At 44.6% G+C, this 15,542-nt stretch overlaps 1 protein-coding gene and 1 long non-coding RNA gene across 5 annotated transcripts in view; one reads left to right on the forward strand and one right to left on the reverse strand.

Annotated features, from left to right (window-relative positions):
* Window positions 1–2,354: 2,354 nt before the first annotated feature.
* LOC132250216 (uncharacterized) lies at window positions 2,355–9,126 on the reverse strand. The gene is made up of 2 exons (XR_009461861.1): window positions 9,037–9,126; window positions 2,355–3,286 (listed from the first exon to the last, which is right to left on the reverse strand). It is a non-coding gene; the product is annotated as an uncharacterized LOC132250216 (long non-coding RNA).
* Window positions 8,824–15,542, forward strand: part of NUP50 (nucleoporin 50) — a 31,053-nt gene continuing 24,334 nt past the window's right edge. The window contains exons 1-2 of one of the 4 annotated variants that reach the window (XM_059726655.1): window positions 8,824–8,980; window positions 12,840–12,918. In XM_059726655.1, the coding sequence (XP_059582638.1) occupies window positions 12,850–12,918 (69 nt within the window). In that variant the 5' untranslated portion in view covers window positions 8,824–8,980; window positions 12,840–12,849. Of the gene's footprint in view, window positions 8,981–9,055; window positions 9,227–12,839; window positions 12,919–15,542 lie in introns of those variants that run through there. The other 3 variants (XM_014606375.3, XM_019482276.2, XM_014606376.3) reach the window with 3 other exon arrangements.

A 15,542-nucleotide genomic window follows, 5' to 3' on the forward strand; every position in this document is an offset into this window, starting at 1 on the left:
AGTGAGGAAAGCCATCAAGCACATGAAGAACAACAAGGCATCTGGAGTGGGTGGAGTCCCCATGGAAAAATTCAAGCGTGAGGGAGGAGCTCACATCACATCTTCATACCCTCATTTTAAGGATCTGGAATGATAAGGAAATCCCAGACAACCTCAGGGATGCCATGATTGTGACCATCTTCAAGAAAGGAGAGAAGTTCGACTGTGGAAACTACAGAGGGACCGCCTTGCTGTCCACTACAGGAAAGATCATTGCGAGTACCCTCTTGAACCATCTCCTTCCACTTGCTGAAGAGCTCCTCCCAGAATCTCAATGTGGGTTTCATAGATTCATAGATGCTAGGGTCGGAAGGGACCTCAACAGATCGAGTCTGACCCCCTACCTAGGCAGGAAAGAGTGCTGGGGTCAGATGACCCCAGCGAGATGCCTATCCAGCCTTCTCTTAAAGACCCTCAAGGTAGGGGAGAGCACCACCTCCCTTGGAAGCCCATTCCAAATTTTGGCCACCCTTACCATGAAGAAGTTTTTCCTGATATCTAACCTAAATCTGTTCTCTGTCAGTTTGTGACCATTATTCCTTGTTTAGGGCATTGTAACCCAGTTGGGGTACAGAGTGGAAGAACTCATGCGTCTATGTCACCCCACTCACTTTTCTCCTTGGGCTCAGGAGCGTGATCCCAAAAAGGGGAGGAAACAAAGTCCCTTTGTGTTTGTCTGCCATGACTTGATCACAATAAATACCATAAAAGGGAGGTTCCAATAATGAGAGATCTCCTTCCCTTTGGGGAAATTCTCTTAGGCGTGTTCCTTGGGGCTCCACCTCCCCTACACCTCCTCCATACACCAACCAAGGTGTTAGATCAATGGTGCTTTGCAACATGGAACCAGCTGTATGCCCTGTGACAGTCAGTCATAGGCCACACAGGGGTTGGTCAAAATTAAGCAATAGGTGTCAAAGTCCCAGACTGTCCCTCTCAGGACCACGTCTGTATCATAGACTGTAACCCATCTGGGGCAAAATTTAAGAGTCCAATCTTGACAAAAATTCAACTCAACTATTACGAAGTGTCGACGGAGGTGCACATGCTTCATGCATCTTTAAACATTATTTCTAAACAAATAAAACAGAAATTAACTGTCATCCTGCAACACCTTGCATCAGGCACTGTGCAGGGTTCCCACTCACGCTTCAGCTCTAGGGTGGTCCTCACTGCTCTGAGACTCTTTTGTCATCTTAGCTCTTCAGGCTCACCTACCTTTTGGATGAGAATTCCTCTGAGTTCTCTCTCAATTGGTTCCCCTGTCAGACCCCAGGGCCTCTTTCTTCTAGACGCACTGGAGTTAGGGGTCTCTCCCTGCTACTTCCACCCAGCTCATCAGCTTTGGTTTTTGGCTGGACTGAAGCAGAGGGGTTCTCTCCATTGCCTCCCTTTTGCTCTGGCATTTGGCTGCCATTGACTGTCTCCGGCACCTGGCTCATCTGCACTTCCAGGCATGTCTTTTGTATGTCACTTCCAGCAGGTCCTCCAATGCTTAGGGAGTATGTACTTTTAAAGCGGCATCTCGGCACCATGTGCTGCTCTGGCATTTCAGCTCTGGCACCTGCAGGTGAGTTCTGCCCATCGGTAGCCCTTCCTGGGCTATTCCCTCTTATGGGCTGAGGCCATTTTGGGTGGGCATCACACCTCCCCTTGGGCAAGCAGCTCCCAAGTCACCTCACATGGCAACAGGCATCAAGAGGCACAACTGATATGATCTTCACAGTTCACCAGCTGCAGCAGAAATACTGGGAACAACATAAGCCTCCCTACATGGCCTTCTTTGACCTCACGAAAGCTTTCAGCTGTCAGCTAAGAAATCTTACAGTCTAAACAATCCTTCTGAAGTACAGATGCCCAACAAAATTTGTCACTATTCGTTGCCTGCTCTATAACAGTATGTGAGTGGTGGTTCTTAATAATGTATTTATCACAGATCCATTTGAGGTTGAAATGAGAATTAAGCAAGGCATCATTGCTACAACACTCTTCTCAATATTCCTTACTGCATCCCTCCATCTGATCACCAACCAGCTTCCAGCTGGAATGAAGCTAAACCACCTAAACTAGCAAGCTGTTTAAACTCAGCTGACTCCTGAGCCAAACCAAAACCATCCCAACCTCAATCACTGAGCTCTAGCACACTGATGATGTTCTAGCGTGCTCTCTCGGAAACAGACCTTCAGGAAATCATCAAAATCTTTACTGAGGCATACAAACAATTGGAATGACGTTTATGTTAGACCCAGACTCCATGTGACGCTCAACGACTAGGGAAACAACAGATCGAAGCCATCACGCATCACCTGCACACATTGCCTGTCAACAGCTTTATTCAAAATGGAGACAGCTTTGGGCCAGCTCCAACAAACCTGGGAGCAGCCACGAACATTAGTTCTTTCCATATTTATACACCTTGGTTCATGCTCATTAACATTTACTCCACCTTTGTCCTTCCTTTGTTCCACCCTTATTCCCTCCTATCTTAAGCTCCGCCTCTGTTTACTGTTTATTTCACTAGCATGGAATTGCCTGTGCATTTCACTTATTTGCATGTCGTTTTGCTATGAGTGCATGCCTAAAATCCTGATCCCACCTTCTTTCGGACACTTGCAGTTTCTTGCTGATTTCTTCACCATCTCCAAGGTCTTGCTTCTGCTTTATTTCCTAACAATAGCCGGTGGGCTGCATCCTGTTCCTCATATACAATGAGCTATATATCTTACAACACTACTATATTGTTAGGAAAATGCTTGCCTAAGCGTCTTGCAATGTTACTTTTAACATACCATTCTGCCTTGTAGTTAGCAGCTTTGCTAGGCCACAAGCTATAGCCTTTTTATTCAGCTGCAAATCCAACTCTCCCCAAGATCCAAATACTGTCACCCTAACAGTTTAACATTCAGAAGACTAAAGTCCTGTACCAAACAAGCTCCTAATGAACAGTGATCATGGTGAGACTCCTGAGAATGTTGAGTATTTCCTGTACCTCAGAAGCCATCTCTCATAGAAGGCTGACATTGATGAAAAAAATCCAACATCACCTCAAATGTGCAAGCGCAGCCTTTGGACACCTGAACAGACGGGTGTTCAAAGATCATGACATCAGATCTGAAACCAAACTCATGATTTATCAAGCAGTTGTGATCCCCACCTTGCTGTATGGAACTGAGACATGGACAACATACAGGAGACATCTGAAGTTGTTGAAAGAGTACCATCAATGCTGCCAGAAGATCTTTTGAATCTAGTGGGAAAGCAGACAAACCAACATTAGCGTCCTCTTGCAAGTAAACACCATGAGTATTGAGACAACGATCATTCAACATCAACTTCTTTGGGCTGGCCATGACATCCAGATATCTAACTCCAGATTCCTGAAACAAGTTTTATTTGCAAGATCAGCCAAGAAGTACACTCAAGAGGAGGGAAGAGAAAGTACTTTAGGGACATGCTCAAAGCTGACTTAAAAAAATACAACATCAGTCAACTCATGGGAAATTATTGCCCAGGACTACACCAAATGGAGGAAGAGTCTGAGGCAGAAACCTCAGTACTTTGAAACCTTTCAATAACAACAGGGGATGGAAAAGCGAGAGCAGCAGAAACAGCATGTCATGGACTAAATCAGGACTACAGTGCCACCTACCCTACACAAAAAAACATGTCTAAGCTGCAGTAGAATCTGTCAATCCCAGATAGGCCTTATCAACCTTCTTCGGATAATCGGAAGACAATCATCCTTGACTACGAGAGATTGCTGAAGAAGATTTAAAGGGAATCTCTTCATACCCAGTTTTGACAAGAACATGATAAAGATTCATACATCTATATAAAAGCTGTGAACATATCTGATAAGCTTATTTAGTCTTCTTTACTTCGTGAAGATGATATGTCAGCAAACATTTCTTAAACAGTTCTAAAAAGGATATTGACAAAGCTGAGTTTCAAAGCATAACCTGTTGTTAATGGTTCTATTTTGTTGCAGCCACTGCAGTTGTCATGTAAATATAATATAAGCATAGTGATCTTTTATAGTTGCATGCCTAGATGCAGATACTGCTTTCACACCAATGATTTCATTAATTAGGCTTTCTTACAGACAAGAGGACTACCTGAACAGAACTCAGTGCAGGATTGATAGACTACAAAATAAGGCCCAAATCCAGCAAATATTTATGTCTGTAAATAGTCCCACTGGATTTAACAAGACTACTCAAAATGCATTGTGTTGCAGGACAAAGGCCAAGATTTAGTGCTGTTACATTGAGTGAGACTTGTAATTATATATTAGGCTGTAATATTTTGACACTCGGTACAAGAAAGTAATGCAATAGCTTAAGACCACACAGAAGTTACCAAAAAATTGCTGTATGTACATCATAAAATAACTTAGAAATTGATACCTCTGCATTTTTATATAGCTGATTTTGTGACTTACTACAGGTGGAGTATCTTTAACAGTCAAAGTGTAGTGAACAATTATTGATTGACATGATTTTCAAATAGGACTACAGAGTTTGGTTGCCTCAGTTTTGGTGGTACCAACTGAATAAGTCTGATTTTCAAGAAGTGCTGGGTACCTACCATCTGTAAATAAGGACCCATTAAGGGGTTTAACGTTGGGCTTTATTCACTGGAAAAAATCACTAGTCACTTAAAAAAAAGACAATTCTGCTATGAAAAAAAATTATGATCCCATTACCATAATTTTCTTTTTTCCTTCCGGTTTATTATTCCCTTTGCAGTTTATATTAGAAAAAATAAATTTTCCTCTAACATAATATGCACCTATCAGAAACATGACTGTATGTAATATACATTGTTGTTGTTATTGTTGTTGCAATATAAATTTAAATAAATAAAATAATTTTGCTCTATATACTCATATTAATTTTATTAAACATCCTGTGTCTGGCCTAAAAACTATTGGAACAGAAACTATTATTTATTGTGTGTATGTGCTTGTAGTGTGCTTAATTCCTGTTCTGCTAAGTACTGTATAAATACTTAACAAAAAGACATTTCTGGACTTTAAACTTTTACAGTCTAAACTGGCAATAGTCTTATCTTTGTACACTGTAGTAGTCTCTAGAATAGTGGTTCTCAACTAGGGTGTCATGGGAGCAGCAGCCAGGTAAAACTGCTCTACTTGTTCCCCATTTCTAAGCCTAAAGCAGGCAGCAAAGCTCTGTCATGCAGTGCAGTGATTTGTGGTCCAGCTCCTATAGTTCTCCCAGAAACAGGCCTGCGTGGCACTGTCCCATCCACTTTTAGTTCTGGAGATGCGTAGGGGTACCAGAGCAGGTAGGATTACACTGTAGGGGGCAGCTTCTGTCTGCTTTAGGCTGATCTGAGAGCATTAATGCAGGGGCAGTGCATGCACATGGCCCAACCCTTCCCAGGCTGGCTGTGCAGCAGGCATGCAGGGCAGTTCCATCTGGGTACAAGATAACCCGGCTGAGAAGTACTGAGGTGAGCTGAGGCAGAACCACAGTGGTTCTCCGACAGAGGTACCACCACATTCAAAAAAATGGAAGTGGGATGCTGTGACCCTTAAAAGGTTGAGCAGAGCACCACTACTTTAGAGTCCCATTTTGTTAGCAACCGTACAGAGAAACGAGTTCCTTCCCAGGAAAGCTTGGAGTTCTGGATTCTCAAAAGGTACAAGAAGTCAAAAAAAGACAAGACTGGTTAGAGTGAGAATACAATAGGAAAGGCAGACATCTTTGCATAAGTAGTCTAAGGGTTTTTCTACGTAGGGATGTGATATCAGATTATCATTCATATTACAGTGCCTTGCACTTACACACAACTACACATTTTTTTTATAAATTTTTATAAATTACCAGGCACCTTTTGCTGCAGTACTTAATCCTCTTTGGAACAGAAATAAGTTGATTTCAGAGTCTGTTCATTTTAAGTTCACAAGAACACATTCCGTACTATGCTTCAGACAGTCATCTCGTTGCTATCACACATTGTATGGCTTCACACTTGGATCAGGTGCCGAATTTTCACATCCGCATGACTGACCCATTGCTTTGTTAAAATAAAAACATCCTTCTACGTCTCCTCAGGACCTACCTGAAGAAATCAGGCTCCAATGTAGACAGGCTGCAAGGATGAAATTATTAACCTTTTTCTGCCTTTCTCTAATTGCACCCTCCCAGCACTGGTACAAGGGCACTATTATAACAGGAAAGTAAGTTGGAAGACACAAACATTTCAGAGTGAATTGCAAAACTAGGAAATGCAATTTTTTATCATTTTTGGCACGGGGACTAGTCCTTTCTTTGTTTCCAGGTCCTTTTGACAAGGTAATTTAGCAGAATTTGCAGGTTCATTAGAATTTGACAGGACCATGCCACAAGTGCCTTGAATTTGCTGTGGCCTTGAATTTGTGACCTCTGAGCTGATAGCCTTGAGTTTATGATCTCTGGGCTGTCAACCATGTGCCTTGGTGTGCCTACACCACCCCAGCCTCCACGGTGACTAGTACGAGGACAATCAATTGGTAATTTTTGTGATTTTCCTTAGCACTTGCAATGTTATGGACTGCCCAGAGCCCTTCTCATCCTAATAAAAGGCTGCCAAACCCCCAAAGTAGATAAACGAAGACAAGAGCTATTCAAGTAGTTTGTGACTGCACCTAACAAAAGGTCATAAAAGCTTCTGCCTTTATAGGGTTATAGGGAAGATTTATTGAAACAATCCTTATGCTTGAAACGTGGTGCACATCAACATATTTCCAGTCATGTCCTTGGTTACAATACATTCATTATCTCTCATTTACCACCCTACCCTATTTCTCTTAACATTTGGAGCATTTTCCAGAGGCCTCGCTTTGGCTGTCCATAATTTTCAGGAAGTCTCTCCACTTCCAGTCCTTTTTTCCCCCTGAGCTGGGAACTACCTCCTTTATTTTCACAGATGTTTTGCAAAATTCTGCAAGCACTTTTCACTAGAAACATGTGAGATGCATTTGGCCTTTTCATGAGGCTCAGCCACCTTCCCTTGCCTTTCACACATATTACACCTACATTAGCAGCTGAATGGCAATGAAGTGTAAAACAGCTTCCTAAACTCATCCAAGTGACCAGCAAAAAACTTCACTAACTAGAGAATTAGAATATAAACTGGAACTTCTAAAACAACAGGAAGAATCTTAACTCTATTAATGTTGATAGTGATTTGAGGAACAAAACATTTTTTTGTTCATTCCAGAAATAAGGAATAAATTTCTAATTATCCAAGAGGCTATTTTTGTATCTTTGTGAATTTTCAGAGTTTTTGTCATTTATAGATCTTTTCCTGCCCACCCTGCAACCTTCATTGGTGATTAACCTAAACTTGCAACATGATGGAGAATTCGCCTTCCTGTTGATAAAAGTTTTTGGCTAGTGTGTGAGGCTAAGATGGCTTGAGGTTCCCATGTGTATCCCCATATGGTTTTGCAACCTCCTCTCTGCAAGCTCATCCTGTACAATAACTAAGGATCTACCTAAGTCGCTGTGAGAAAATGAGTTTTTTGCAGCCTGCTTGTGGTACACAGAGCTGATTTTGCAGAGGCTCTGCCTCCCACTGCTGATTGGCAAACAGCGCCTTCGTTCCATCTACATCACTACCACTTTCTCTGCTCCTCTGGACTCCTTCCAGTTTGTCTACATCCGTCTTAAAGACTTGTGCCTGAAATGGGACATAATACTTCAGCTGAGGCATCACTAGCACTGTACAAATAGTTACTTGTGTCATATACGTGGCAGGCCTATTAAAACATCCAAAAATAAAACCTTCCTCTTTTGAAGCACTATCACAGTCTTGACTAATATTCAGTTTATGATTACTATAATCTTCTGACCCTTTTCCCTCTACCTGTCCAGTTATACCCCACTGTGTATCTGTGCATCTTTTTCCCTTCAACAGAGCTGTACTTTGGGCATATCTTTACTGAATTTAATAAAAGCTTCAGCCATTCTTAAAAGGTAGTCACATTCCATTCATCATTTACCTGCAAGTCCTTTAGCAGAAGAGGCTGCTGGCCAATTACTCTTCATACAAAAAGCTTTCTTTTTAATTGTTTTCCATGTACTTGCTGTACTATTAATTTAACCAAATAACCTTGTGGGAAATTTATTATTTTTGTGTGCAGTGCATTTTACCCACTCACTATTGTTCAGCTATCTACTTGGTTTTAAGAAGTTAATTCCTTTTCACAATGCCAAGAGCCTGGAATAGGAATTTGAGTGGGTCTACTTCTGAATGAGACACTTATTCAGGTCTGTAAGCAACTGGATAGGCAGCAGAGAAGTACTTTTTCCAGATCCCTAATAGATAATCCTCAAAATGGGAACAATGGAAACTGACAGATGTGCAGGCCCCTGCTCTATTCATGGTGCTTTACATGAAGCGCCATAATTTAGAGCACCTGCCCCCCGCAACAGATGTTCGCTTGTTGGGTTAGGGGTGGTGGTGATTGAATCTGTCTGCAGCAGACAAGCTGCCTGTCTCCCCCAGCCCCACTCTGCCCCCCGATGGGGACACAGCAGACACTGAAAGAGAGCGCTCGCGCAGACGCGTGCATCAGAGAGACGCCCTCTCATCCGAGCGAACAACCGCAAGCACCCCCACCCGCAAGGCTCCGCAAAGAACGCAGCCACTATCCTTTTCCAAGGAGCGCGCGGGCCGCGGGCCACGTGACCCGAATTCGAACGCCGGGCGCGCCACTGACGCAGCAATCTTGCCCGTTTAGCCCCGGCACGCATGCGCGACTCGCCCCTCTGAGGCCGAGCCCTCCGAAGAAGCCTGCACGTCTCTCCCTATTGGCTGACTAGGGGCTCGTGACCCGCTGTTCCAACGGCCGCCCGCGACTGGGGTCCCCCCTCCCCCTCCAACTCCTTTTCGCCGCCTCATTGAGCGTCAGCGGCGCGGGCCGAGGCCGGTGAGTGCGCACGCGCGGGAGGGGGGCAGGGGGTGGCTGCTGCGGTGGTTACCGACCGTTCCCCTTTCCCCAACGGTTCCCCCCGGGCTGGAGGAGGCGAGGGCAAGATGGCGGCCGCCGCCGACTGAATCGGGACGCGGAGGGCGCTCCCGGGGCCGGGGATGGTGAGCGGGCTCGCGGCCCGGACTCCTGGCGGGCGGCACCCAGCGTCTCCTCGCGGGACGCAGCGAGGCCCGACAGAGGGAGGTAGGTGCCTCGCGGGGTCCCGTCATGAGGGGCTCTCCCTTTCCCGGAAGGTCCCGCCCGCGCGGCTCTGCTGGGAGGGGCCCGGGCCCGGGCCTGCCCACGACCTGACAGACTTTAGCTGTACCACGGCCCTGGCCGGCTTGGGGCAGAGCTTGCCATCTCCCAGTCGTGGCTGCGGGTGTGTGTGGGAGCGCCCGCGCCCTCCCAGGGCTCTGGGTCCCTCTGGCCCGCGGGGGAGGACGGTGCACATGGGGGGAGGGGCACCCTCCAGCTTCTTCCCTCCTCTCTTTCCGGACGCTGAGCACGGGGATTTAGCAATACCTACTTCATCCCGGCTCTTTTGGGGAGTCGGATCAAAGTCTTGGTTTCAGGGAGTCAAAAACGGGGTGCTGCAAGCTTTACATTTTAATTCGTTTATTTATTTTTAATTTGTTCCAGTGCAGTTGGTTTTTGGTCAGGGTACATGTGGCATGTGCATGTTTCACTTCCTGTGCTTGGCAGGCCAAGAAGCAAAACACCTGCCTCACAAAGCTATTGATTTAGTGCCCAGAGCAGAAATCAAACCTGGTCAGTTGCTGCTGGGCAATCAAGTGAACATTAGGGGTTTACATTTCACTATAAAATCTTTTCTCTAAAATTTCTTTATAGCTTGAGGCAGGTTTTAATTTGCAGGACTAGTGCTGGGACAGCTGGGTGTTTTTGGGGGGGGGAGGTTGCCTTCAATTGTCTAATTTTAGACTGTACATTTTGGTGTGTTTTGAAGTTGCCAAGAATCTTACGACTGCATTTTCCGATATTATTTTAGATATCAGTATGTTGTATTATAACTATGGGCACCTTGTTGGATCGGCTCCGATATAGGGAAAATTGACAGTATTGGACATCGGGGTTTTTTTTGCTTGGTGTGGTCAATAATACGGCTGATAAATAAATGCCCCACAGCCACAGCATGCACATGGCCAGGTGCGCAGCCCTGCAACATGCGCAGCAGCATTTGGGGTTGGGGGAGGGAAAGAGTATGTGGGGAGGCAGATTAAGGCCCCCACAGTGAGGGAGGGAGTAGGGCAGGGGCAGGCACTGCACAGCTGGGGTGGGGCACGGGATAGAGTCGTGTGCAGTTCATCCATGGGGTGGAGGCAGCTCCTGCCGCTCTCTGTACCCCCAGGAGGGCGTGGGGGCATGTGCCCCCAGATCCGCAATGCGGGGTGAGGGCAGGATGCTGCTGTTTGCTGGGGCCAGGGTAGTGCTGGGCTCTTCCTAGCAGGGGCTGGGCTGCACTTGGGGTGAGCACCAGCAGCATGGGGGGGGCCTATGGTGAATTTCTGGGTAATTTCCCTGCCCTATAACCCCCCTCTGCTACCCACCCCAAGGGCAACCTGGTCCAGCCCCCCCCCCTCCCCCCCCCCCCAAGAACCCAGCCCAGCTCACAGTAGCATCCCACCCTTACTCCCCAACGCAGATCTGGGCCCCCTCCCAGGGTGCACGCAGGGCAGGAGCCACCTCCCCTCCCCATGTCCCCCGGACAAGCCACTCACAGCTCTGTACAACCCCTCCCCAGCCCCATGTCCTCCCTCACCATGGGGGCTTTGATCTGCCCCCTTCCTTTCTCCCACAACAGCCTGACTTACCCGCCGGACGGACACTGATCTCCAAGCTGCTGGGTTGCATATTGGATTGGTATTGGCTGATATGGCTCCTTAAAAATCGGCCATTGGTATCAGCCCCCAAAATCTCTATTGGTGTACCCCTAATTTTCCAGGTGAACTTCTCCTCGGTTTTAAAGTAAATGCAGTTTGGTGATTGTTTGTTTGTTTGTTTGGCCTCACTCTCCATCTGGCCTCACTGTACAATTGCTGTGGTGAGAGCTGTGTGGAGAACACCTCTGCATGTGTACAAGTTATGAGGTAGAGAGTCTCTCATATCTCTGCTTTCTAATCCAAGAAAGAAACCTAGTGAGAACTCTGTTTAAATTCTACTTGAATGTGCCTTGGTTTGTAGTGAAAGAGAACCTCTTCTTTTCTTCCCCTGTGAAGAAGTTGTGTAAATGCATGTGTGTCTGAAGGAACACTGAGGCCAGTTAGCTTCTCTTGCTTTCTGATAAAGGGTACCAGACTTTTATGCTAAGCTACCCCTTACTTGTTTTTACCAGTGTACATGCTCCAGTTCCTTTACTCTTGTTGTGGTGACTAGATTTCCCATTCAGTGCAGAGAAGCAAGACTTCCATAATCTGCAAATAGCCTGCTTTTACATTAGTGAAGCATGCAGGTACATCAGACCCAAATGAATCATATGAAACCTGTCCCCTGATAACAAAAGTGGGGGCAAGGCAGAGTTCCATAGATTAGAGTACTTTCCTTGTATGTCAGATATTCTTGATTTGAGATCTGGCTCCTTAAAATTCTTCAACCCAGTTGTCTGTCCCTGGTTTTGGTGTGAAAATTTGGTGAGGCCATTTCCTAATATCATCCAAAGAGGGGTGCTTGTGCAAGCCTGCTCTGCAACTTCCTTTTGTAGCCTTTACAATACCCTGTCCCTTTAGGGAGGGTTCTTGGGACTTTTTTTTTTTTTTTTTAGTCTATTTTCCTTCACAGTGGTTAACCAGCTCGCTCTTTTGTGCTGGTGTTCTGACTTGCTTGTGGTTTGGATGCTGAAGGAAGCCTTCTGAACTTTGGTGATTTCATCAGTGCAGGAAATACAGGGCCCCAAACCTTATCTTATTCTTGTCCCTAAGCAAAGTAATTTAATTCTACTACTGTAATTCATGAATATTATCAACTGTCAGGGCTATATTTACTTCTGGAGTAAAAAATGACAGTGTTTCCATAGGAAATATCTTTATAGTTAAAGCCAAGATACACAGAGGCCAAATTTTTTAGGTATTTAAACAGATCACAAATCTTGGTTATTGTTATAAACTCCATTACCTTACTGAGCTTAAAGTAAGTTGTATTAGTGCAATTGACTTATTTTTAGCTTTCTAAAATAACCCTGCTTTCTATGTAGAATTTCTCACATATGTGTCTCTAACCTCAAACTTAAAATAAAATTCTAACACTGACAGTTTGCCAGGATCTTACCAAAGTAAAATGTGACTTTTAAACTCTGTTTTGCTGAGTACAAGGTCCCTTATTTCTCCGCAATAAAAGGAACTTTAGGTGGTTACTTTTCACTGTAAAATCTTCCTCCCTCTTAAATTTTAGAAGGTTCATGGGAGGTATCATAATTTTTAAAGGGTAACATGTATGCTCTACCTTTTTTAAGGTAGGTTTCTCATTTAACTGAACTGTTGTGGTTCCACTGCTGTCTGCTTTAGAGCTACTTGTGCGCTTTTAGGATTTGAGAACACACTACATACGTAGGCATCCTGAAATAAGTTTCAATTATCTTGAACAAATTTAGCATCAAATAGCAACTGTATACGTTAAACATAACTGAGACTTTATTCATCTTTTTAATTTTAAATTACTTTATTAAAGATACAAATGCACACTTCCCATTTTGTTCTGAGCAATACAAGTTAAGGAATATTTGAACTAGTATTTCATTCTGTGCAAATGTATTCTGTGCTAGTCTAACAGTTCACCAGATTACTGATTAGTGAAACACTTGCAGGTGTGGAGAAATGGCAAAGAGAATTGCAGAGAAGGAGTTGACAGACAGGAATTGGGATCAAGAGGATGAAGCTGAGGAGGTAAGATATTTCTTTTGATTTCCCTCCTTTTCCTTTGTAAGGTAAGGTAATGAAATGTGTGAAGTTCAACCTAACAAAGCTAAGTATAAGTTTCCTGATTCAAGTCATGTACCTGTTAAACTGGCTAAAGCTCAAGAACTCAAATCGGATCCGATAGTAGCTAGATAATAAAAGACCTCCAACGTAATGACAAGTGATTAAATCTCATTGCTCAACTTTTTCAAAGAAGAAAACAATTAAAAGTGCGTTGTTTAACTGTAATATAAAATTAGTTTATGTTGGTGTACAAAGTTACCTTTTTTAACTTTAGGTTAGTAGAAAAAATGGATCAAGATACGTATGTGGGCTATGTGCTTTTGAGGATACACTTTAGTAGTAGCACACTTAGTTTCTGGTACCATTAGCTAGTCTAACAGACTGAAACCTCTAGATTGTAGCCTTTGCTGGTATGTTCACTTCCCTTGTTTTCTTCTATTGAGATAAAAGGCCTATGCTTCCTGGAGCAGATGTATATTCAGTCTTTTGGTGTGGTCTTTTGTGTATGTGTGTCAGTGTGTGCATCCTTAAGCTCATGGGATTTCTTATATGATTGCTCCACTGGGTAAATAGATAAAATTTCTGGGAAGGAGACAGGCTGCCTGTAGAGCAGTGAGTTTCTCAACCTGCGGGCCACGTGCTGCCCAATCAGCACACTGCTGTGGCCCATTTAACACATTGAGAGCTTATTTAAATGTGCTTGGTAGACATTTGACAGTGTAGAAATGAGAGGTATTACAGAATATTCATTTGTATTGCATTACTGTAGAATAACAGATACTTCCTGTGTATCCATTTAAAAATGTTTTGTAAGTTGTAGTAAGCCCAGGTAACACACATTGAGAGCTACAAGGGTGGCCCACTGTGACAAGCAGGTTGCAAATCAGTGCTCTAGAGCTTATATTGTTGCCTAGAGCAGGCAAACCTAACCTGGACTGTGGGGGCTGACTGTTGTGCCCTTGGTCACCTGGATTGCCATATCCATGTCACACAGCCCTCACTTGCATTCCTGCTGCTCATGTCTATTTCCAGCATGGCCTACAGACTCCATATTCTGCAGCATGCCAAAATCCTCCCTCACCATGCCCCACAATCTCCAGTAGCTTGGCACTCTGGATGGAGTGGCTCTACAGGCTAGTATTTGACACCTTGGGCCTAGAGTAAGGTAATGGAGTTTATAACAATAACCAAGATTTGTGATCTGTTTAAATACCTAAAAAATTTGGCCTCTGTGTATGGGGGTAAGAGAACTTGAATGGAACTTACCAACGTTGCGAACATCACAATTTTGATACTCAAAAGTTATGGAGCGGACTCTTGTGCCACTAGTAAGACTTAATATTTAAATAGAATTTCTGTTCAAATCTTTGTGCCTTCTCATAAGTACTGTAGGTCAACGGTAGCTAAGAAATAGATAATTCTGAGGTTAAGTTGGTACATTTTATATAGTTCCTCAGTGGTAGGGTGGGGGCACTTGCAAGAGCACACATTTCACCCAGAAGTAAGAATACGTGCTGTGTTTTTAGTGCAAAATGGACTTTATAAAGCAATGGTTCTCAGCCATTTTTGTACCAGGACCCATTTGAAAACATCAATGGCCAGTCTTGACTTACTGCCTGTCACTCCCAACTCTCTGCCCCCAGTGTGTGGGCTATGGGGTGGGTGTGTTGGGCAGGGTAGGGTGTGTGGGGGGCATAGGGAACCCCAAGCAGCTCCTTGCAGGCTGCAAAGGAATAGCCACAATTTCCTATATTTTTCTCCTTTAAAGGAGAATCCATTTTTAAAGTTTGTCTGCGAGCCTTTCATATATTCGTGGGACTCACATTTGGGTCATGACTCATGAGTTGAGAAACACTGCTGTAAAGCATGCTCTTCTGTTATCTATCAACAAGTCATGCAGTAGACCTCAGGTTCTTCAGCTTTAGGTTCCTGATTCCACCCCCACCCCCCCCAATGGTTTGCTGGGGAATATAAAGAGCCACAGCAAACAGCTATGTGGGATGGCAGAAGCGCCCCAGCTGTTTACTTCACTTTTGTTTCCTCTTCCCCTCCCTCCTCCCCTCACCTCCCATACCAGGCTAGGATCATGCTCTCAGCTTCCTTGCAGGACCAGATCTAGACTCAGTTTGGTATCATGGGTGTCTGAGCCCCTGTGTTGCCCTAGGAGCAGGGTGGTTAATGCAGCTGTTGTTTGCCCTGCTGCTGCTGAAATGAGTCCCCAGTGGCATTTTATACCCCGGCCCCTCCCCTCAAGTCCAGAAATTTGGTGTAGGAGCAGTGGCATTGACACTGCCAGTGTTTCCCTGCCACCAAATTTCTGGACCTGTGCATCTGGATTGGTCCTGACTGGCCTGGCCTTGTGCATAGGAGTCAGACCCCAGCTGTTCCCACCCTATGCACCTGGGTTGAGCTCATGGACTGACCTGGTGCCATTCATCTGGCCTGCAGGTTTGAAAGAGGGCATCGTTAGTATAGAGGAGTACTTTCCCACAGCTGTCTTTATTTGCCATAGCTAGAACCAGTTTATGAACAGGCCCGTAATATTCCCTATTTGAAGACGGGGCAAGAAGCAAAAAGCCAGGTATACC

Source organism: Alligator mississippiensis, chromosome 4 (assembly GCF_030867095.1).
Source record: "Alligator mississippiensis isolate rAllMis1 chromosome 4, rAllMis1, whole genome shotgun sequence".
Taxonomy (NCBI): domain Eukaryota; kingdom Metazoa; phylum Chordata; order Crocodylia; family Alligatoridae; genus Alligator; species Alligator mississippiensis.